The 23636-nt window shown below is 38.4% G+C and overlaps 2 protein-coding genes across 9 annotated transcripts in view; both read left to right on the top strand.

Annotated features, from left to right (window-relative positions):
* The first annotated feature begins 9062 nt into the window (after window positions 1-9062).
* si:ch73-29c22.1 (kelch-like protein 20) lies at window positions 9063-20952 on the top strand. 2 transcript variants are annotated; one of them, XM_067616450.1, is made up of 8 exons: window positions 9063-9269; window positions 11451-11605; window positions 13197-13380; window positions 15576-15719; window positions 16291-16424; window positions 18027-18238; window positions 18748-18854; window positions 19755-20952. In XM_067616450.1, the coding sequence occupies exons 2-8, from the start codon at window positions 11527-11529 to the stop codon at window positions 19831-19833; spliced, it is 939 nt and encodes a 312-aa protein (XP_067472551.1). In that variant the 5' UTR covers window positions 9063-9269; window positions 11451-11526; the 3' UTR covers window positions 19834-20952. The 2 variants fall into 2 exon arrangements, with proteins under 2 accessions (XP_067472551.1, XP_067472542.1); XM_067616441.1 differs by lacking the exon at window positions 9063-9269 and adding an exon at window positions 10939-11076.
* A 342-nt stretch (window positions 20953-21294) lies between these two features.
* Window positions 21295-23636, top strand: part of kcnt1b (potassium sodium-activated channel subfamily T member 1b) — a 75784-nt gene continuing 73442 nt past the window's right edge. Inside the window, exon 1 of one of the 7 annotated variants that reach the window (XM_067616352.1) lies at window positions 21295-21484. In XM_067616352.1, coding sequence (XP_067472453.1) covers window positions 21418-21484 — 67 coding nt within the window. In that variant the 5' untranslated portion in view covers window positions 21295-21417. Of the gene's footprint in view, window positions 21485-22099; window positions 23016-23636 lie in introns of those variants that run through there. The other 6 variants (XM_067616377.1, XM_067616369.1, XM_067616360.1 and 3 more) reach the window with 6 other exon arrangements.

The raw sequence follows: 23636 nt of genomic DNA, 5'->3' as shown, positions 1-23636 counted from the left end.
ATTGGTTCATTGCATATATATATATAGTGAGCTGGCTGTGGTCCTTGAAACTCTCCCGGTGGTCTGTTGTTGCTCTGTGGCTAATTACCTCCCTATTTCTAAAGTGCTGTATCATCTGTTCCTGCTGTCAGAAACACTAAGTCAAGGCTGCTTATTGCGGCCACTCAAAATTTTCAACTGGCCTTGAGTTGAGTTTCCACAAAATTCTGGACCTGCAGCACATACCGCTGTTGTCGCCAAGCAGTCTGGGATGTACGGAGCACTTTGGCGCCTGGTTGCAACACTGTATCACATTTCATGTTATGGTCAAATTAATTTAATACCAAAAAAACAGCAGTACATGACATGGGAATTATGTTTTCTGGAATCTGGGAATTGGCAGTGGGGAGAAGCAGTGCTCATTGTGCAGAGATTTCACACATTAGGAATTAATCATAGCATGCCAGCAAATACAAACACAAACATGTGTGATAATATGTTATTCTCAGCAACTATTTGCGGTGTTGCCCCTTGTCAGGTTTTATTTTTTTCACATTAGGAATCATTTACTGGGAGGTGACCTTTACACATTGCTGTAGCCTCTTCTCTCCCCAGCAGGACATTACCTCTAATATGCAGTGATAGTGAATCAATCAATGCATGAATTACAATAACAGCTGAACAAATCCATAGTAATATTACAGATATAATGACTATTGTGCCGTATCTTATGAGGAACACATAGTCCTTCAGTTTATTAAAATCACCAAATTTGAAGATGAATCATTTCCACTGGACAATGACAATGTAGTGTATCCTTCTTATATACACAGAATGAAAATTAAACTTATACAAGACATAAGCTACACAAATAATACACATATTTGCATTGGTGCCTTTTTGTTCCACTTGCAAAAATGTATGTATCTGCAACATTAAGTTTTGTTTGGTTTCAATGGGTGCATATTTTAGGAATTTCTGCTCATAACAATAGTGTTTGGGCCACCGTACATGTGGTTCAACAATGGGGCCTTACAGTATGTGACACCACCTGTCTGGGATCTTGAGTTAACACATCATCCGTGTACTGTGTCAGCGGATGGCATGAGTGGCCTGTTCCATCTGTGCAGAGCAGCAGGGGTGCCGGACCTGATCCCAGCTGGAGTCTGGCATAACCATGTGGCAAGCTGGCACCTGTTTGACCGACAAATGAAGCGGGCTGCATGTGAGGGTTGCAGCAAAAATATGACTGATGCAGCCTTAATGTTGTCCTACCCCAAAATTATTTTTCCATTATTTCATTATACATAACCAATAGCTACAATAATATAACAACAGATACATTAATCAATCAATTGCACAAGCCCATCTACATTAGCACACACAGAGTATGATACATAATGTTTGTGCCTACCTCAGGGGAACCCTGTAGTGTCTGCGTCAGAGGAGAAGCTGGTACTCAGGGTAGGAGCCATGAGTTGGGTCTAAAATGATTTTTTGGGGCGGTCTGTTGGTGTATGAGAGCCTGTGATAATGGATACTGAAAACTGTAATATAACAGCCGAAGAAGTTGTATGTTCCGCCTGAAGGGGACATGGGATGGGAGTCAAGTCTTGTAAAGCAGAGATGTGAAATGGTGAGGTTGTGGAAACGCTTTGCTCAGTTGCCAGAAGAAACACTGACCACAGAAATTTTTAACTGGGATCGAGCACACAAATAATTCTTGGTCAAGAGAGGTCGCTGCAATATTTTCTCTTTTTTTGAGCAGAATTTTATTTTCAGGACTAACTTGTAGTATGATATAAATTCAGTCAAACAAAAACCATTAAAGATCTATAAGGAACAATGGAAGGAGGACATTTGTAATAAGCCAAAGCTTAGAAATTATTTTCAAATCAAAGATGATCAAAACACAGAACCATATATAACATTAAATTATCCCTGTGTGCTCAGTTAAGAACTGGTACTTTGAGGTAGGCAGATATAAGAGGATGAATTTCATTTTGTTTAATTTCCCTTTCTAAAATGATTTGAGGAATCATTTGTTTGAAGAGATTCAGTCGAGGAATTCTGATTAGTTTTGTTTTTCTGAAGGTGCTACATCAAGTTGGCTTTTTAATGTGGATATTTTTGTTTTGCTGAGATTTATAGAAATTGTATGGCAGCTAAGACAGAGAACACTGTATCCATAACAGGACTGAATGAAAACTGAATGTTTTGAAATTTGAAAACTCTTCTTGAATTTGTAGACCTGTACATTGTGTCATGTGACCATCCTGGTCATTGTTGAGGTCTAGTGTCTTATAAGCCCATGTGGATCGGGCACCAGAAAAGGTGCAGGACACTCAAATAAACAAATCAATCAATCAATCTGCATACACTTCAAATTGAGATTTTGATCACCTACCACCATTATCCACTAAGGGCAGTAATCATTGCTCCGTGGCTTTAAATGTAGCTCTAACACAGGAAGTCTCTGGGTTTGAACCTGACTGTGTGCTGATTTGCATGTGTATAATTTGCATGTTCTCCCTCATGTTCGGATTTATGTTTATTTATTTGTATTGCATTTTTATGATGTTTTTACTGTGTGTTATTATCTTTGTAAATATAGTACTGTGCAAAAGTTTTAGGCACTTTAGGTGTTTAGATTCTTATCCATCATGCAACACCATCAGGGAGGCATCTGATTGGTCCCAAATTTATTTTTGCAGCATGACAATGACCCCAAACATTCAGCCAGAGACATAAATAACTTTCTTCAGCATCAAGAAGAACAAGGAGTGCTGCAACAGATGGTAGCCCCCCACAGAGCCATGATCTCAACTTCATGGAGTCAGTGTGGGATTACATGAAGAGACAGAAGCAACTGACACACCTAAATCCACAGAAGAACTGTGGCAACTTCTCCGTGATGCTTGAAACAACCGACCTGCCAAGTATCCTGAAAAACTGTCCACAGGTGTACTGAGAACTGCTGCTGTTTTAAAGGCAAAGCGTGCTCACACCAAATATTGATTTGATTTCAGTTTCTTCTGTTAAGTGCACTTTGTATAAGGTTAATTGATAAATGAAAACTATTCATGGTATCATTTTTGAAAACATCCTCCCATTACTTTTAGTGCCTAAAACTTTTACACAGTACTGTATATTGGAAGGATTTGACTTTAAATCTAGGTTAGAGTTTGAAACATTATACTGTACTTTTACACTGTTGTTTTCCAGTACAGAATGACTGATGTCCAAGTTGGAAGTAGAACAGAGAGGCGATTATGTTACTACTGTGTGTTAGTGTTCAGTTGCCAAGACACCTGAGAAGCCACTGTGATAGTAGTGTAGCTTATCATCCACTGGCCTTTTAGTCAATAGGACTGAATGACAACACAAGCGCTAATTACAAGTGTACAAAGAATTCAAAGAGGAAACGATTAAATTGGCCCTTCAGGTCATTATGTATCTATGTAATTACTTGTTCGTTTGTAGCTTTGAACTACAAATTCCATTATATGTAGCATTTATCTGTCTGTATAAAAGATAAACAGCCTCTTTGTAATTTCCCCACTCAGATCAAGATTCAAATCCTCACATATCAGCACTTCAGTAAAAATAAAATGGAAAAAATGTTGAGTGAGCCATAAAACAGGCAGAATCGGGACAGGCACCTATGAATTTTATTTTAAAAAATCTCAGATGATTTCTGCTTGATGGGAGGTGAAGTGAAGTCACTCCCTGCTGGAGTGTTACAGGCAGGAGATTAGTGTGTCTGACATGAAGGTATGCCTCCTCGGGTTTGTATCTCCATTTATCACACAGCAGTATCCTTACTGAACAAATATCTTCTTTCTTTTTCCAAACAGGCTGAGTGGAGGAGAGAGAGACACAGCCACCAGGGACAGAAGAAAAATGTACTCTGACAATAAAAAGTGTATAAAAAAAAATAGCTGTAGCTTTTATTTTATTGATTGGTGATAGTTTTTATTAATATTTTATCATAAACTAGTTTTACACTATCCTACAAGTTGCTAGTATGTATTAACATGTTGTGAACTAAAATAATTATTGATACTGAGTTGAGTATTAAAAGTGGGAAGTCAATATAAAAGGAAAACGTGTAAATGGTCAAACAAATAAATAAATGCTAATATTGCTCCGTGTCTGCTGGATGTGTGAATAAGCCACTGTTTGCTGTGTCAACTTTATAGGGTGATAATATGTCAGTGTTGTGTTTACAAATTGCCCCCAAGTGGCCAAAAAATTAATTCATGCATTTAAAATGGCATGACATTTGAATGTAAGCTGTGTGTAATAGTGCTTTAGGACCAAGTGTTCGCATTGCATAACCTCAATAACAAAATATTGTAGCTCTGTGGTTTTGCATATTTACACCAGACAGACTTGAGACTTGAATATCTGAGCTTGAGTCAAGTCTCAAGTAGGCCGAGTCTAACAGCTGTCAAGTTTAAGTCTTCAGTCATCATTTTTGTAACTTCAGTCTGAAGTCCAAAGAAGAAGTCCAAGTCTTGTGTATCAAGTCTACAGCTCAGCACAACACATTAATATTTCTGTCACTCCCTCTGAATCCAAGAGGAGGATCTTTACCCCACACCGCAATATAACATGCTATACAAGAAGAAGTCCATTATATCAAGGCAGAGATATCAATTTTAACACTGACAGCAGTTCTGATAGAGCAGAATGCGATGTAGCTCCAGTGACTTTTCACGTGGAAAAACCCATTTGCTGTGCTTCTGGAACTGTAACAAGTTATTTGTTATCAAAAGTCATTCTAGGGAATGTAGGAAATTGCTAACCTGAAATAGATAGCCAGGTTGAGGGTAAGACGATGGTGCTCTAAAAAAAGTACCTTCCAACTCTCCGTAACATGAACTCAGTGTAAAACAGTGTCAGAGTATAAACGAAAAAGCTTTTTTCCATTACTCTCCTATAGTACCCCTGTGTAAAAGGGTAACACTGGCACAGAGCATGGTGCAGGTTTATGATGGTGTGTGGGCTGGATATAAGATTCTTCTGAGATCTGTCCGGGAAGTCAATAAAGATGTGAATCTGATTACTAAGCCTCTGTCATTCAGGAACACACTAATGAACTGGTGCTTCTGGTTTGCTGTGTGCTGCCCACACTCAGCTGCAAACAGCCCATCTATAATGGTTTTCACTGATGGCTGCTTGCTGATGGATTCGCAATAATGCGATTAAAGCCATAATAACAATTCCTCGATGTTAATAATAGCAACCTATATGCACATGCAGATGACAGAATTCAGAGTATTAATGATATTTTAATGATTTGGTTAGGGATGTCAGTGAGTGAAAGAGGCGGATATTGTGGCTTCACTGATGTCTTTTAGTTGCACAGGCTTACGCAGATAGTATGTGGTTTGCTAACAGTTGTTTGCTGAGATTATGGCTTCCAGTGGTGTTTCCTTTGACTCCCACTTTTCATCAGATATCTGATCAAACTAAGAACTTAAAGGAAATATTGCATTGCATCAACTGCCTCACCTACTTCGGTTAAGGATTTTCTCCCTTCTCAACTAGTTTGTAAAAAAAACAAAAAAACCAGGGAATGTTAATGACATTGTTTGCAACCAAAACCCAAAGTCAATATATCTTGTGACTGTAGTTTATGATGTTTCTGACAGTTTTCTGTAATCAAATTCGACTGAAAGTTTGCTAGAAATAACACATTACATCATCTTGACAGTATGTACGCCTAACTATCCAGCAAAAAGAAAGCAGAAAAGCAAGATAATGCTCATCACTAAATTGTAAATGTTCTGTTCCATGGGTCTCTTTATCAGCAAACACAGTCAAATGTCATAACAACTTATGATTTCCTATGCTGTACATAACCTCTATTGCGTCTATGTAATGTATGCATGTCATGTAACTATGAACTGTTTCAAACTGATGGAGCTCTGAGCCTGAACTTGAATACATTTTAAGATCTTCTGTGTTCTCTTACAGCCCTCCCTGAGTCCTCAGTTCATCCCAGATCATCTGTCTTAAGTGTCACCAAGTTAAGCCGGGGCAGCTGTTAACTTTATAGTGTCCGGGCTCCTCTTCCTAAGGTACATTTCATGACCTCTACAAATATCACTTTCCCCTCAAGTGGGTTTTTGTGTCAACTGCAGCACTTTTTTTAACAACTGCAAAATACATGTGACATCTCCACAACCTTTAAAGATCCCACCGGCATGCAGGGTCAATCTCGCCGCACCACTGGCTCTGTTTGTGTTTATTTTACCGGATCGAAGACTTATTAACTCATTAATGCTCATTTTCAAGGACTGAATACATGTTCTGTATTGTATATGATATGTCAGGAATCTATGTGGGATGATTATACAATGATATTGCGGCAATTTTCCCTTCAGTTACGGTAATACTAATCTTACTTGTCCATATCAAGGATGATATTTTTAGTAGTCAAACATGGCCTTGATCTACGCCAGCACTTACTTTTAGAAATGTACACAATGTGAGCGATTCAGTGAAGGTGATTTATGGCTGCAGCTGGATTTATATATTGGATATACGTAAGTAGGACCTCATTAACTATGAAGCAAATCTGATATGAATGAACAGAGATAGTAATTATCACCTTTCAATGGTGATAAGTTAAGACAACGACAGTTTGAACTACTGCACTCAAGGGAGCGCCCTGGCCAATAAAGTAAATGCACAAGCTGAAGATATAGTTGTCTGTTATGTGATCCTAAATGGTGTTGTTTGAATCGATTGTGTTTTATGGTCATAATGCAGGTTACATGATATAGTATACTAGCAAAAATATACACAATATACAATATACAGATATCCACAACAAAGAACACAGATTAAATGGGATGTGTATTTAACATGACAGGATAAAAGGATAGAAACTGTAAAAGTTAAAACAAATGCACACATGCAGATTTCATTATCAAATGTATTACATACAATCACAAATAATGGAATTTAATTAAACTACATTAACTCATCTCTACACTTTCTTTTTCCTTCAATAAAAAGTATGTATTAATATGTGTGTAGGTTTCTTCACAGTCTATCCTGATGAAGAAGTCAAAAGAAATTTCCTGATGCCATTTATCTAATCCAATCCTTTCTCCACACTATCCCATGTTCTACAAAACACCCTCATCACAGCAATCGCAAAAGTCACCCAGCAACACAAAGACCCAACCAGCATTCACAAGCCACAAACACCTCAGACACATTCCAGACTACATCTTCTTCTAATGTGAGAGGAACGATGTGTTAAGTTTGAGGATCACTTACATGGGTGCCATTGCAGCTCACCTTATTGTTATGACATGATTGACAGGAAGTCTCCAGGGACAGCTGGAGGGGGGCTAGTGTGTCGCAGCTGGCTGGATGCCAGACAGACTCTCTGGCATGTGAGACGTCCTGACGAGACAACTCAGGGAAGTCAGCTGCCTGAGGTCTTTCCTCGCACACGATGACCGTACTGTACTGCGCACTACATCACTCAAATCTGACTGACTGAATGGAGGGTCACCTTTCACAATGTCCAATTCATATCATGAGTCTGTTTTACACATATTTTCTGACCTCTCCTACTGTAGGGTTTGGAAGCGTTTCAGGGATTTTCCCTTAATCTAAAAAACGGTGATGGTGAGGACATTTGTTGCATTAACACATGTAAAAAAGGTCCGGGGCTTATGATCAAATGCCAGGTCTTCCATTTATACATGTACTCTGGCAAACTCTGAGAATGACTTAAAGGAACATTCAGACTCTCTGGGAATTATGACCGTTTGCCGTTAAACCCAAAATGAAATGAGAACATTAGTTTTTAACTACATTTTTCTGCATACAGCACAGAATTAGCAATGGAACAAAGAAAGGCCATTAAATCAAGATTCACCTGGGCTTTGCTCAGATTTATGACTGTGAGTACAGGACTTGATATATTGCATGCATTCACAAGGCCAAAATGTTGGTCACAAAATAGCTCTGATACATACGTTACATACCTGCTTTGAAACAATACCACCCTGTTTCTAAATGTACAAAAATAAAATAGCAATAGAGTTTTTGGAAGGCATATATCTTAGCTTTTGACAGATGCTAAGTGTTTGCCCTTTTACTAGAGGCAGCTTGTCTATCTGGACTTGTTAGTATGTACTGAGACCACAGATATGAAAATAATGGTGATGTTTTATCTGTGTGAGATTGCCAATAAGCATATTTCTCAAATCTGTGAAAATATTCTTTTACAGAAACCAGATTATTGCTGGATGAGTCAAGACTTGTCTATTGACCATATGTATATATCTCATCCATCAAACTCATAGTCCCAGTTACTTCATCTCATCACTGCCATGACATAGATACAGGGGGAGTTTGCAGAAATAAAAATTAAGCTGCCACCTGTTCCTCTGTAAAATGTCTAGCAGCTATCAGCCCCTGAGCATAATAAACAGTTTAGCTTGACCCCCACGCACATTGTCACTTCATTTGATTTATTGCTTTATAAATAACTCTAAATCTTTTTTGTTTTACTACTTTAGGTTGCTCATCTGCACCTGATCATGCCCCAAATATGTCTGATTAATGACAGGTCCCATTACTTATTCTGGTTTCTGAGTCAATATTTAATTAAAAAAGGTAATACTATTTCATATTAGAGTTATTAAAACAAAAGGATATTGGACTTTGATTAACTATCATATGTTGACTGGTCAGTGAAATCCACAGTAGATTATGATTATTACCCTGCGACAGCTGCAGCATAAATAAAAGGTTCAAGAAGAAACGTAATATACTGCAACTGTCCACCCATATTTTTCCTTTTTTTCATTTTTTCATGTCAGTGCAAGTTAAGTGAAAATTCAGACACTTTTACATGAAGAGCCTGTTTATGGTCCAGAAGGGCCTGTCAGCAGTTTCTTTATGATCACAGATTTCAATAAACCCTTGACCTCTTGAAAATTTGGGATTTTATAACCTAATGTCTCGAGTGGCCCCGGGCGGGTGCGGCCAAGCTGCCAAGGTCGCAAAGTGGCCAAATAAAAGCTGCCAGCCAAGTGTTTGGGTCTCAGTGTTGATTCTGGAGGGGGGTATGTCTGGGACATTTCAGAGGAAGGAACTTTAATCATTTCAGTGGGCCTTTGGGGAAATCTCAGCCACTTCTAACTGGATAATCAGAAGGATCTATCATCTCTCTTTATACGTCCTTGGACACCTCTTCTATTGGATTAATTCATCTGGCCTTGTGGACAGGAGCACAGCTGCTGCTTCACCTGGTGTGTTTGGGTCAATTTTGACTTTTGATTATGAATTCTTAAGGATTTTGTTCATAGCATAATTCTCATTTGGTCATTTAAAATGTTTCTATAGATTAATGAGTTAATATCTATCTGTCTGTCTATCTATTGTTTTATTCTTGCTGTTCTAGTACCATGCTCAGGATGAAGGACAGATAAAGAGCGGTATGTCTATCACCCAGCATCATGAGGAAATAATTTAGAAACAACAGCAATAAAATGAGAAACTGACAAAATCCTGGGACAAAGTTAAAGACTTTCATTAAGTAAATTTAAAGCCTTAAAAGAAACATGGGATACTCTCCTATCTATCTGTCTATCTATCTATCTGTCTGACCCATGTGCGTTATGCAGATGAGTCAGTCCTATAGACGGAGCGTTGCACTGACAACGGAACAGCAGTGACTAAATTGAATTTGATCTTCCTTGACCTATAGGAGATGAATCATCATACCATCTGAGGTGATTTTCCGCTGGACAGATATAAATATATAGGCATTCATAGGCATAGGTAGTCACGCGAACCTCAGCGAAACGAAAGAGCGGGTGAGAGATTTGCAGAAGGGGAGCTGACAGGCTCGTGTCACACAGTAACAGAGACCTAAATCCATCTGATGAAAGTGTGAAATGATGAAGTCTAATGTTGCTGCCAACACTAACTGTCAGTATGATAGAAGGGAAACCCTGTTACCCAAAAAGGCACTCATAATCACATAGACAGTAGTAAAATTGGTCAATAAGAGGGCTGGGTGATGTGTTTTAAGTCATTATAAAAATGTGAACATTCATTCTTGACCTTGGAAATAGTAGTTCACATACTGCACTAGCTTTTCCTGAAACTTTCAACTGTGTCTCTCAGTCTTCATCACGATCTACCATCCACTGATACTGTAAGATGCAGTTGAAAGCTCATGAAAAAGCTAGTAAGCGGACCTTTCTTTGTCAATCACAATATAAATATATACCATTCAAATCCATAAACAATAATACTGAATTATCCCACAGCCAGTTATTACCTGTTTATAAGGTGAATAAGCATATTATGTTCAACAACCATTAACTGTTCTCTACTAATACTTATATGACGAGTCACTTAGACAGCTGCAAAGATTAAATATGGAAAATATGTATCTGGAAATTGATAAAAAGTTGTTATTTGCCTTTTTTTTTATAACTGTTGGGTAAAGGGCAAAAGATGTAAAGTTGTTTGACAGATATTACAATTAAAACTTGAACCCATGTATAAGAAAGTCTCACTCTACCCCTGCATGTCAGCTTATTAAAAGGAATATAAAGGGAAACAAGGCTGGTTAGGAAGAAAACCGGTATTCTCTTGATCTTCCATGCCACATGGTTGCCTGCCTGTGGTCTACACTCACACCAATGACGCAGTAATTAAGAGCCACTGATGGAGGCTTGTGCGAACCAAAAATTGAAAACATGTCAACAATTCCTTTGGCATGACAGTTGTAAAATTGAAGCTCAAACTGGGGTGTGTAAGAGGAGTCTTGGGTTTCAAGCTGCAGGGATGGTGGGATGATGAATCACTTGGGGAAGTTGGTGTGGGTGGTGGGGGTGGGTGGTGTTACTGAGGGGAGGTGGTTTTACTCCTTGGAGCAATTAAGTGCAATGTCCTTCAGAGCAGAAAGCTGTGACAGCAAGTAGTTTGAGGATAGACTGCAGGGAACACAGTGTGTACTGATAAAGCACAGAAGAACAGATCTTGACTGCGGTCTGTGAGCAAAGTACTGAAGAGATAAAACATGGGAATATACAATGAACAAGGGTAAGGGTATTAATCCTATTTATAGCCTTTGTGCTGACACATTTAATGGACGTAAAGTTGATTTTTAAACTTGTTTTGCACCATTTAAATTAACTTCTCATCTTTCGTGTAATTGCAGCAATGTAATTAGGAAATGGAGACAACAGTGTGATGTCATGCCGTGACTGTGCACATATTGTAAAGTGATTAATAAAAAAGTTCAGTTTGAGACAAAATAATGGTACTTCGACAATTTTCAAAAATAAAAAGGTCTTTGAATCTCTTAATTTGCTTAATGATGACATTTGCTGACATCATCCTTAAGAGCAGATCATAACTCCATAATGCTGTTTGTTTGTGTCTATTTAATTTCATTTTATCACTGTGTGCTGTAGGGCGGCCCTTGAAGAACCAGAGCCCAATCACACAAAGATCAAAGAGAGCAAAAGAGGGTCCCCCCGCCGTCACCGCATGTCAGCCCCATTCTCCAACCGCAGACGCCACAACAAACTTCCCCCCAGAGATGTCTTCAATGACATGATGTTTATGGGTCAGTTCCTGCATCTGTATAGATCTGACAAGTAGAGTTTCTGATTTTAAAGGGGACTGAACCTTTACTTTCAAGTGCAGTTTTAACGGTTCTAGTTCAATGGTTAGGATGGAGGACAGAAAATGTGTCCATTATAGTATTATGTGACCTGACATTATGAAAAGTAATACAACGTGAAAAGTCCAAGCTAAGAGTCAAGCTTCATACTCTAATATGAGAATGGTAGGTGATCTCATCTTCTCATCTAACTCTCTGAAAGAAAACCATTAAGTGTTTATCCCAAAATGGGGATTTTGAGATAAACCCCATAGGGTCTATCACAAATCAATCTGTTTCACCCTCTAATATAGTTGTCTAATAGCATTTATGCTTATGGTCTCTGTATGAGTGTCCTACTGTCTCGAGGCAGCCTGCTCGAGGCTACTGTGGTCACATTTTAATGTTTAGTCTATGCCTGACAGTAGCACTTGCTACAGAGATCTTTTGTTAATATTTAATGATTAGAACTTGAAAATAATGAGCTAACAATTTCACTTTCCTGTGAAAGTTTTCCATCATTATGTGCATCAATCATGACAAGTCAGAAAACTAGACCTGCATTTAGAGTTTCCATATCTGGTGTAGACATACTGGGCACACTAGCTGCTGTACATACTGCATCAATAAATTCAATCCCTATGGTATTTTTGGCAACTGGCAAACTGGTACTGGCAACTGATAAACTGAAGTGCAACCCCTAATAATATAGTAATGCAAAGGCCATTAAAGACCTACAGAGAGATGTCAAAATGAAGTACAAAACTGAATAAATGAGTGAGGGAACATAACAAATGTGTCCATGCAGGGCAAGAGAGCTCACTGGATGGTATAATGAGTTTGAAAGTTATGTGAATCTGATGCAATCACCCAATCTCAACCTAATTGAGCACTTTTCAGAGATTTTGGAGCAATGTGTCAGACAGCACTCTCCACCATCATCATCAGAACACCAAATGAGGGAAGTTTTCTGTGAACGTCATCCCTCTAAAAGCATTTCAAAGACTTGTTGAATCTGTGCCAAGAAGCACTGAAACTGTTCTGGTGGCTCAACTCCTTGCTAAGACACTTTATGTTGTTTTTTTCCTTTAATTTGTCACACATCTGCGCCTTTACAGTCTCATAAATTCACGGAGATCAGTTTGGCAATCTTTCACTTTCCTTGATCATACCTCTTTCTGCCAAGGATCACCATGGAAACCAGTCAAAACAGCCCAATATTATTGAATCTGTGCCTAAATTGACTTGATTAATGCTTCTACAGCATGTAGAGAAATTGAAGTAAAAACAAAAAAAGTTGTTTAAAAGAAAAACTTTTCACTTTTTAATGCAGGTTTAAATCTTTTTTTGCAACTGTCTGCTGCTGATTAGCAGGTTTTAGGTTAACAATTTCTCAGAAAACCATTCAAACTAAACTAAACCATAATAGAGCTTTTTTTCTCCTTTTATGGCAAAACCACAACAATAGACCTTTCACCAGCAGAGAGAGAGTACAGAGGATATATGGTGATTGACTTATCTAACTAAGGTTTTGTGTGCTGTTTTGTTTCGCTAGTGGGTGGCTGGACCCAGAAAGACCCGTCTTGTTTGGTAGAGCAGTTCTGTCCTGAGTACAATGAGTGGAGGAAAGCAGCACACATGATCAACAGTCGTGGCAACGTGGCTGTGGGTACACTGGATGGCAAGATCTACACGGTGGGTGGGGAAGATAACGTGCGATGTTACAGCAGCGTGGAGAGGTGAGCTGCAAATTCAGACTGTATTTCCAAAAAATGTGTGCATAATAGTCTCATCAGTTTTTCAAGTATTTTTTTCTTGAAATGTCATTATCAAATAACTTGAATTTTTCTCTTGTGCTACTATGGCTTTAAACTCCTCAAGGATTTCTTGCCAGAACTTCACATCATCCTTTGAATAAACTGAGTTTGCTTTGTAGCGTGTATCTTAAATTAGTTTTAAAACAAATTGTTTTTAAAAATGTTTTAATTTAATGCAAACATCAAACACTTCTGAATCCATAAGTAGAATTGAAATGGTTTAACTTTGGTTTGGGTTTGGATTTCCTGGTGATTCAAACTGAAATGGGAGCAGAGCCAATTAAACAGCATTTCGTTCCAGTAACTCACACTTACTGTTACAGCAGGACAACATGTAAGTGAACAATGTGAAGCTGAATCGATGATTTTGAAATAATTGACTGAATCTGACATTTGGGGATCCTGCAGAGGATTCCTCCCATGTTGAGATAAGCTATGTAAATGTAATGCAGGTGCCACGTGGAGACACTGTCAGGAGCTGTCAGGAGCTGTCAGCAGCGTGTGGCCCTGATGCTGAGGGATGGGACCATGTAGGGCAAGAGATGTCTCAAGGTTACATTCCAAACTAGGAAGCTACATGTAAATACCATTGTCCCATTGTGTAAAGTATATGACTTTATTTAGCCAGAAAAGGGGCCTAAAATTTAAAAAAATCTTTTACAGTGTTCTAGTCAAGATAGCAACATACAAGACCAAAAAGTCTTGTCTGTATGACAGAGGAAGATCCACATGCAAAATGGTTTTGGCAGTGAACAGTTACTTATATGTTCAATATTCACAGAAGAAAATATAATCTGGAGGGCATTTCATTTACCCCAAACAGGCTATGTAAAATGTATTAAATATGCTCATATGCTAATATTTTGCATATGAGCACAGCTCATAGAGTGATACTATACTAATGCTACTATAATAATGTAATACCTAATCCCTGACTCACATATTAACCCTCACCAACACTACGGGTGTTCCTTACCCTTCTCCATTCTTGATAAAAGGTCAGATCCCAGTGCTCACTGGTAACAATTGTCCGGATTCAAAGTCAACAATTCACAGCACATCCACTCTGGGGATTTACAGCCATGACACGAAAGCACATGACCAAAACGACTTTGCTTATTCTCAGTTTTCTTCACAGAATACATAACTCATTACCTTCACCTGAGGTCTGGTAATTCACTACTGTAAGAATTAACTCAACACTTGCGTCGTATACACCACCCTGATACTAATGGGAAAGGTCTGATTTGTTGTTATTTACATCACTGAACAGCAGAGGTCAGCATTAAGGCAGAAATTGGATATGGACCTTTTGACATTGAGTACCCTAAGCCATGTTATTAAAGAATTGAGCAATGCGCTGCCCGAAATCCCCACATTGCAGGATTTTCCCCATCTGCTTATGTTGCCATGACATTTCTCCCTTACAGGGAGAGAAAGTCCAAAATAAACCCCATCTCTCTCACACACACACACACACATGTGCTCTGCTCCACTGTATCACATTTCACCTACTTCCTCTCCTCCTACTCTATCCGATATCTCGAATGAGCTGGCTATGTTCCCAATTCCCACAGATAGTCACTTTTTAACTGAATGCCTGCCAGCTAATCTCAAAATGATTATCCCCAGCTGGCTGCAAACCAGTCGGGAAAGCCACGCTCCAACTGATCAGCTGTTAATGGCCTGAACCAGCCAGCTCTCATTTTGGTTACCTGAGTGTACCTAATCTCTGAGGGCTGGTTACATCGCTGTTGTGACATTTCAGAGGGACTGCTGGCTTCCCACTCAATGAAAAATTTGCCAATTAAAGGGAAGTGTTGTTTTGTGGGATGTGGGGTTTTCTTCTAATGGCCTTGAATGGAGAGAAACTTCTTTTTAATGGCCTTCCCATGGAGAGGAAACACTCACTCAGCTCAAATACTTTCTCTCAGTGTGAAAGTGTGTGTGTGATCCTCAAAAACACATGGTTGCAGGCATACAAAATACTAAAATATATATATATATATATGAAAGCTATGAAAGCTTATATCTGTGTATGTTCTATTCATGTTGTTGTTACCAACCGCTGATACCAACACTTTGACATCTCCGCTCCTTGACCTCCATCATGGCAGGTACAACCCAGACACAGATAGCTGGAGTGCAGATGTAGCACCCTTGAGCAGCCCCCGCAGCGGAGTGTGTCTGGTGGAGATGGACGGATACCTGTTTGCTATTGGAGGACACGACGGCACTGCTGCCTTAAATACTGTGGAGAGGTACTGTAGCACGAGTGCTTCTAAAGACCATTATATTGTTGGAGACAATTCCTTTTGTAATTACTGTAAACCAATAAAATCGCACACAATACATGGTGAGGTATATAGGGAGCTATTACTGAATTAATAAGACCTTACTTTTTTATAAATCAGTTGTTCACTCATTGGAAATGTTGATTTTCCTTAAAGAGATTGACATGTTCAAAGCACATGTCTCTTTTTTTCATTCCTATTGTTCCACCATCTGCTATTGTGGGAAACCTCCGTGTTCTTTGAAGAAATGTTCTGATTTGTGCCATAAACAACATAAACGAAAGCAAAGCCTCTTTTACATATGAATGTAAAATGAAATTGGAATGAGTAGGCTGTGTCTTGCATATATCTCAAATGAAAGCATTAGAATTATTTAAATGACCTGACATCTTCTATTACTCTGGAGGCAATGTCAAGAGACTGACTCAGAGGAAGGAATAAATAAATGATTCATTTTGGTTATACAGGAACATTAAGTCCTAATGATCGACAGATCACTTGTTAAACTGCTCTGCTAAACTTTGTCTCATTGCTCTAGGTATGATCCAGATATGAACACATGGAGCAAGCAGGCAGCCATGCTGACCAGACGCACCAAAGCTGTGGCTGCTGTGCTGCATGGTCAGTTGTATGTGATCGGGGGGAATGATGGAAATATGGCCCTCTCTTCAGGTGAATGACATGATTACAAATAGAAACCTTATCTTTGACATCTATGTAACCTCAGACACTCACAAATGAAAGCCATTTTTCATAATCTGTTAAAGAGCGGATACAGTCGATACACATTGTTTGAGTTTTGATATCTTTCATACTATAAGACCATTATTTTACTTTTAACTGGTCATAGGATCTCATTCTGTTAGGAATATAATTAAAACATAAAATATCCTATTGGCACGCACTGTGTGACAAGTCTAGTACAGTTTGTTCTTACATTTCTTACCATCATTTGTCACTGGTGAGTCATTCCAAGTTCTTGCAATTTGATTTCAGTCATATGATAATTATATTTTCTTTTCTCATTACAAAATCCAAAGTTAAATTACACACACACACTTGTGTATCAGTCTGCCATCCAGACTTTTATGTGTTCATGTATCTAGTTACAACTGGGATGAATTATACAAAGTCAAACAACTTTAAGAAGAGGAATAAGATAAAAGTGATAAGGATCATTTATTTTTCACGTAGGAATGGTACTTCAGAAAAGTTAACTGTTATTTTTGTGATTGTAGATAGTTTGTAAATAGACTTATTCCCACCATTACTTTAAATCTCAGCTTATTTTGACAGCTTTTTGACATGTGGCAGGACTTTAGCCACATATAACGACTAGCTTGACCTTTTGTTTCTTGCGAGCCCATAAACACACACGCACACACACACACACACACACACACACACACACACACACACACACACACACATACACACATACACACACACACACACACACACACACACACACACACACACAACTAACAAGTAATACTCAGACAAAACAATCTATCTGACATAAGTTGTTCAAGTATCCAAAGTATCCAGGGAAACATAAAGTACATATATGCACACACACACTTTCTTGTGCCCCTTTAACTTTCCAAAGAAAACAAGGGGTTTATGTTGTGCTGCCACTTGACAGTGTCTATTTCTAGTCTGTGAGAAGTTCAGGTCAGTAAAATTCCCACAACCCCTTTTTGGTTTCCATCAAGGCTGGGGTCTTTGATTCCAGTAATGATGACAAAATGACATGATATTATTGTTTTCATAATTCAAAAAATAATGATTACAAAATAAATGGAAAATCTGTTTACATCATGGAATCCTTGCTTTTTTAATATGACAAGTTTACATTTTTCATTTCCAGTTGACACTGTGGGTGTATGTGATGTGCTATTGTGTGTAGCTTTGCATTTTGTACAATGTGTTCTGTGTGTTTTTTGCTTTGTACTGTTTGTTATTATGCTGTTATATGTTTTAATTGTAAGGGACTGCAGATGAAAATTAGCTTGAAGCTAAATCTGGTACAGTGCATCATTTATGTTAAAAAAAAATGTACACTGTCCGGATAAATAAATACAATTTCAGTTTAGGACAGTAATTTTAATGCTTTTCATGCATAAAATTGCAATAGATCCATGTAGGATGGACATATCTGTATATAAATATAAACACTGGCTGTCTGTAAGATAGTGTTACTCAGACAGTGTGTGTAGCTGTGTGGTATATATGGCCTCTTCTGACTTCTACTGTCCTTTGAATGTTCCCCAGTGGAGCGATACAACCCTGTAGACGGTACCTGGTCGGCATGCGCCCAGATGCGGTGTCCAAGGGAGAACGCCGGCTGCACTGTGTACCTGGGATACATCTACGTGGCCGGTGGCAAAGACGAGCTCAACCTGGAGCTCTCTGTTGCTGAGAGGTTTGATCCCGACACCATGAGGTGGACTCCTGTCAAATGCATGAGAAGCAAGAGGGACAATGTGAGTGATGGATCGGATGTCAGACCTCCTTTCTGTTTTAAGGCTCAGTTTGTTTTTACATACTAATGAGACGAAACAGGACTACTATGAATAAGGGCAGGGCATAACTTTCCTTAACCTTTTTCACCTAAAAGAGTCTCAGGGTTTCATTACTGTTTTAGGTTTCCACTGTCTAAATATCTAAATATCTTTCTGGCATGCTGTAACCCTGCAATAGATAGTCAGGGATAGAAAATAGATGGATTTTCTGGTATGAAAACCGAACACTATTGTGAACTTCTGCTCCGATCATGTGCCTGATGGCTAAAAGTTCAGTTTATTCTCAACATAATTTGTGTAAACTGTTGAAATTATGGTGCTACCAAAGTATATAATGGTGGAGTGTCAGTGTTGCACTCTTTGAGGAAAGCCCAGGGCTGTTTCGTAATATTAAAACAGAATAGTCATGTTGGTTTCATCTGATTTAAAAGCATCTTTCTCATAATTACTCTCTGTGTACACTACATCAGATGTCCCTCGTGGTCTTCAATGATGCGTTACTGGCTATCGGAGGCTTCGACGGTGTCACCAATCTGAAAACAATAGAAATTTACAGTCATGAAACCAACACATGGAGGTAAGAAGAGAATCACTGCTGTGACATCTTTGATGCTGCTAAATGCTCTTGGCTGTAGCGGGGTTTTTTTTGACCTGGCCTCCAGGAGATCAATCAAAAAACGCTCAAAGCTCTGACACCTTCTAGTTTCAATTTCCTGTTGATATTTAAAAGCCAATATGCTTAAAGGAACAGGTCGTGATTTTAATCAATATGATAATTACTGTTATACACCCACAACATTTATTGACATGAATACAGATTATAGTTTAAATACTTACACAACAAGGTGCAGGGATAACTAGGTCTTTAAGACAGTAATCATACAGTACAAAGTATTCATCTACCTTGTAACTCAATATTTAAACAGCAAGCAGTACAGTACAGTGTGTTTTAACAGCAAGGGGATTTACTGAGTAAGAATGAGATGGATAACATAAATAATTTTATATATAATCAGATGCCACACTTATGAAGAAGTTAAAGTTTTTAATTATTCACTTAGTGTGAAGTTACACAAGGTGTAGACACTGTTAAAGGGACAAATGTTAACTTTGACTTTACTCAAAGTCATGCAAGACATTTAATAAAAAGTGATATGATGAATGAGGAGAAAGAGAGCAGCTTTATCATCCAGAGTAATTACTCCTACTCATTAAAATTCAAATGTAACATTACGCTAATTAATTTCACAGATGACTATTTCCATCGTGATACAGTTGTAAAGTGAATTTCAAGCTTTGGACAAAAATACTTTAAATCAAGACAAGTCTCAAGACAAATACACAGACTCGCTTTGTGATTCATGCGCCACGTTCATATAAGGCTCCTACATATTATATAAGCCTTCAGGCGGCTGCTTACTGAATCCGAGTGCTTCACTGTCTGAGTCTGACTGTTTCTCTCTCCGTCTGTTTTTAGACACTTTGGAAGTATGAAGAGCAAGCATCCGGGAGGGCGAGTGGCTGTGCTGCGACTCAACAATGCTCATATTATATGAACAGGACAGAAGTGTTAGAGAAATAGCCTAATGGATGTACGCCAGGCTCCAGGACACAATGTGATATGGTTCACGTAAGGCAGCGTAATGACTGAATAATTGAAGAGTGCACTCAAAAAATGAGACATCGCGGCATTAGTCAAAGCTGGCAACCGCAGTTACAAAATGACTGCAAGCATTAAATTAAAGCCCATTATAGGCTACCAGGTTACCATTAAAGTTATGCCTATTTTTATGTCTCTAGCTTAAAAAAACAGACCTCTTTTATAAAGATGGATCAGTACTGTAATTTCCAGGTTGCTTTTTTTCCCCATTAAAAGATATGTTGAATTTTAGATTGACAGCCTTCAAATGCAGATTGGATGTGTAACTAACATAACATAAGATAAAAAATCATCACAATGTGAAACAAGACAAAGTGACAAAGTGTTTTTGGAAATCGTGAATGAGAGTCTAATGTAAATATCGCAATTTCATGTTCTTATCATGTGTGTTTATGTGGAGTAACAGCTGTTTCTACAGAGTAGAAATGAAGCTTAACATGGAGATAATGCAGGTATTTGGTTAAAAGAAAGTGCAGGATTCAAAAGATGCAAAATACTTAGAATATACAAGTTATTGGATTATGAAACTAGTCGTTTTAACTAGAGCTGCAACGATTAGTTGATTAATTGATTAGTCGACTGACAGAAAATGAATCGCCAGCTATTTTGATAATCGAATAATTGTTTTGAGTCATTTTTAAGGAAAAATGCCAAAATTGTCTTGTTCCAGCTTCTTACATATAAATCATTTCTGGTTTCTTTAGTCTATCTAATATGATATTAAACTGAATATATGTATTTGGGTTGTGACAAAAGAAAGAAAGAAAAAAAGATGTTTTACTGACATTTTATAGACCAAAAAACTAATCGATTAATCGAAAAAATAATTGACAGATTAACCAATAATGAATATAATTGTTAGCTGCAGAGCTAATTTGAACCTAAATGTATTTTAAGATTAAATGGATCTTTTGAAGGTGAGAAACTCAGTTGGCTGTTGGAAGTGTAGAAAGTGACCTGGATGATGTAAAAGTGACACATGACTCCTTCAAATAATAAAATGATATATTTTGTGTTTAATGTGTTTGGAGCCTTCATTTCAATTTGTATCTGATATATTTTTCCTTTTACCATGTAGATGTTAATCACACTGCTACATTTCGTGTGTTGCAACAGCTTCTGTGAACATCTGATCCTACAACACTAAACAAATTATTTATAGTTCATAATTAAGCTTGTGTAAACATTCACCAAAAACATAAACACAACGAAATCCGCTGGATCAAGTTATGGAAAAGAAATCTATGGGAATCAAGATCTGGAGGGAGATAAGCGAGTGAGTGAGATATGACTGCTGGTATGGGAAGGCATAAGTGGCTGTGTGGGCTTTAAAATGATGACGCTCAGAGCTCTTTCCCCTGGAGAATAACGGGCTGAAATGTGGAGAGGCTGAGCACAAGGAATGCACACAGACCAATACGGTTTTTCTGGAGACATACAGGAACCAGCGGTGTCTCCCACCTGTGACTGAATACACAGAATGAATTTTTTTTTCAATTTGAGGGGGACATTTGTGAAGCAAATAGCAGAGGACAGACCTGTTGCAGGTATGTAGTAACATAAAAAATTAATATATGTAGCCTGCTAAGAGATTGTGAATTCCTAGAAGTCACTAAGAGTTTGCATGTACTGTATATACTCATTGATGTCGGATATTATCACATTTTGAGAGAAATATAATAAATAACTTAATAAGTGGGGACTGTTTTGGTCTTAATATTTTAATCCCAAAGCAATGTTTTGTGACAAATGTTTATATAGTTCATTGGCATGCCAAAGCCTTGGTTTGACACATTTATTTATATTTATAGAGACTGATATGTAACTGTTAGAGCTATATCGGTTCAGTTTCCCATTCATAAATACATAACACAGCAGAAAAGTTGCACTTTCCACCTCTTGCCGACAGATGACTCTAAATGATGAGGACACGGTGTATAAGCACTGGATCAACACTAGGATTTTACACCATGGCATGAAACAGAAAAAGCATTCGTCTAGAAATAGTCCTGCATCTTTAAAACACAGATAACCGGGATTTCACCTCATGACAATGCGGAATTACGCGAGCAACTGTTGGATTTATTAATTTCACTAAAAGCCTTTTTATGAGAAGTTGACTGTCAGCATCAGTTTCCTCAGAAGACACTGAATCATTTCAAGGTTGCCCGGTAGATGGCGAAGCACCCGTAGGGGACTTCAGGTTGGGAAATGAGCGCCCTCCTTCCTGCTCAGTAGGAGGAAAAGATGCTGATGCTGACAGCGAAAGCATGGCAACCACCAGCAGCGACCGCAGCGCGCTTACATGATGTTTTTAGAAGCGTTTGCCAATGCAACAGAAAGCAGCATCTGAGAAACCAAGAACAAACGGTACTCTATGATTTCAGACCCGGCGTTTGACGTAGGAGCAGTTTAAAACGGGTACACGGGATTGCGAGTTTAGAGGCAAAGAGGACACGAGGGGCACGTGAAAATTAAGTTTATAATCGCCACTGCAGTGCTAAAAATATCAGTTAACGGTCGTCCTCCTTCCGCCAAGCAAAGTAGTTCGTCAACAGTAGCAAACAAAGTTGTTGCTAAGCGACAGTGAAGTCGCCGAGGCTCGCGCATTAATATTTAAATTAACTGTCAGGTGTGCGATAAATCAAACGGTTTCGAAGGCGTGTCAGCCAATCAGAGTTGAAGGCCGGGACTAGTTTTTCCTCATAAACCTAAATAACGCACCACGCGAGTCGTTAGATGGCCAAATAGGGTACAAGTGACTGACAAGCTAGCTTAGCTTGTTCAGGACCAGTCTTCGGTTCTACTGAGGATCTACAGCGGATTGTTTTGATTTACCTGGACGTGTTGAGCTAACTCCACTGGACTTCTGTGACCCCTTAACTGCTGGAGTGGGCTTCCCTCCCCCTTCTTTGTAATTGCAATTTCCCAATGATGACGGAGCTTTCGCAAGGACGCTTTGATGGGAAACATCCTCTGTCACACAAACAACGCTGTATGGAGAGTGTGCGGAGGTTATCTAAACCAAACCAGTGTTTATAATGATGGGACCCCGGTCAGACACGGGAACATAATCAGGTAAATGAAGTTAGCAAGAAGGTAACCTATGTATGCTTCTATAGAAGAAGCCCGACTTTACTTAGCTACAGTTTCTGTGGCATACAGTAAGTGAACTCTAACTACTTAATTTAGTAAAAACTCAATGATATCAGAACCTTATGGTACAGTTTTGTATTTCCTATGTTGTCATATTGGCAATGGTGCTCTATTGGGAGTTTATTTTTAGCCCTTTGCAGCTGTTTTTTGTTTGTTTGTTTTGTTGGTGTTGTTGTTGTTGTTTTAACGGTTATTTATAGCCTCGCCGTAAAAGTTATGGAAGGATTGTGGTATCATTAGTACATCATGAAACTTGCATGAGCCGTTTTGGAGGCCAAACGTAAAATTGTTCTCAAATATTTTTGCATTTAGATTGTAATGGTTATGCTGTGCGGCTTGTTTTTACAGATGGAAATGATCTTTTATGATTTGTGTTGCCATTAATAAACTTTTCTTTGAATTTCACTGCATTTCAGGGATAAATCCTTGTCCAAATGGCAATTTTGACATTTTTTTTTTTCAAAATTTTGTCTTTTATAACCACAACAAAATCTACTGAAATGCTGTCAGTGTCTCTGAGCATGCATAATGTTTTAGATTTTT

The sequence above is a fragment of the Thunnus thynnus genome, chromosome 2 (genome assembly GCF_963924715.1).
Source record: "Thunnus thynnus chromosome 2, fThuThy2.1, whole genome shotgun sequence".
Taxonomy (NCBI): domain Eukaryota; kingdom Metazoa; phylum Chordata; class Actinopteri; order Scombriformes; family Scombridae; genus Thunnus; species Thunnus thynnus.
This window is presented reverse-complemented; position numbering and strand designations above follow the sequence as displayed.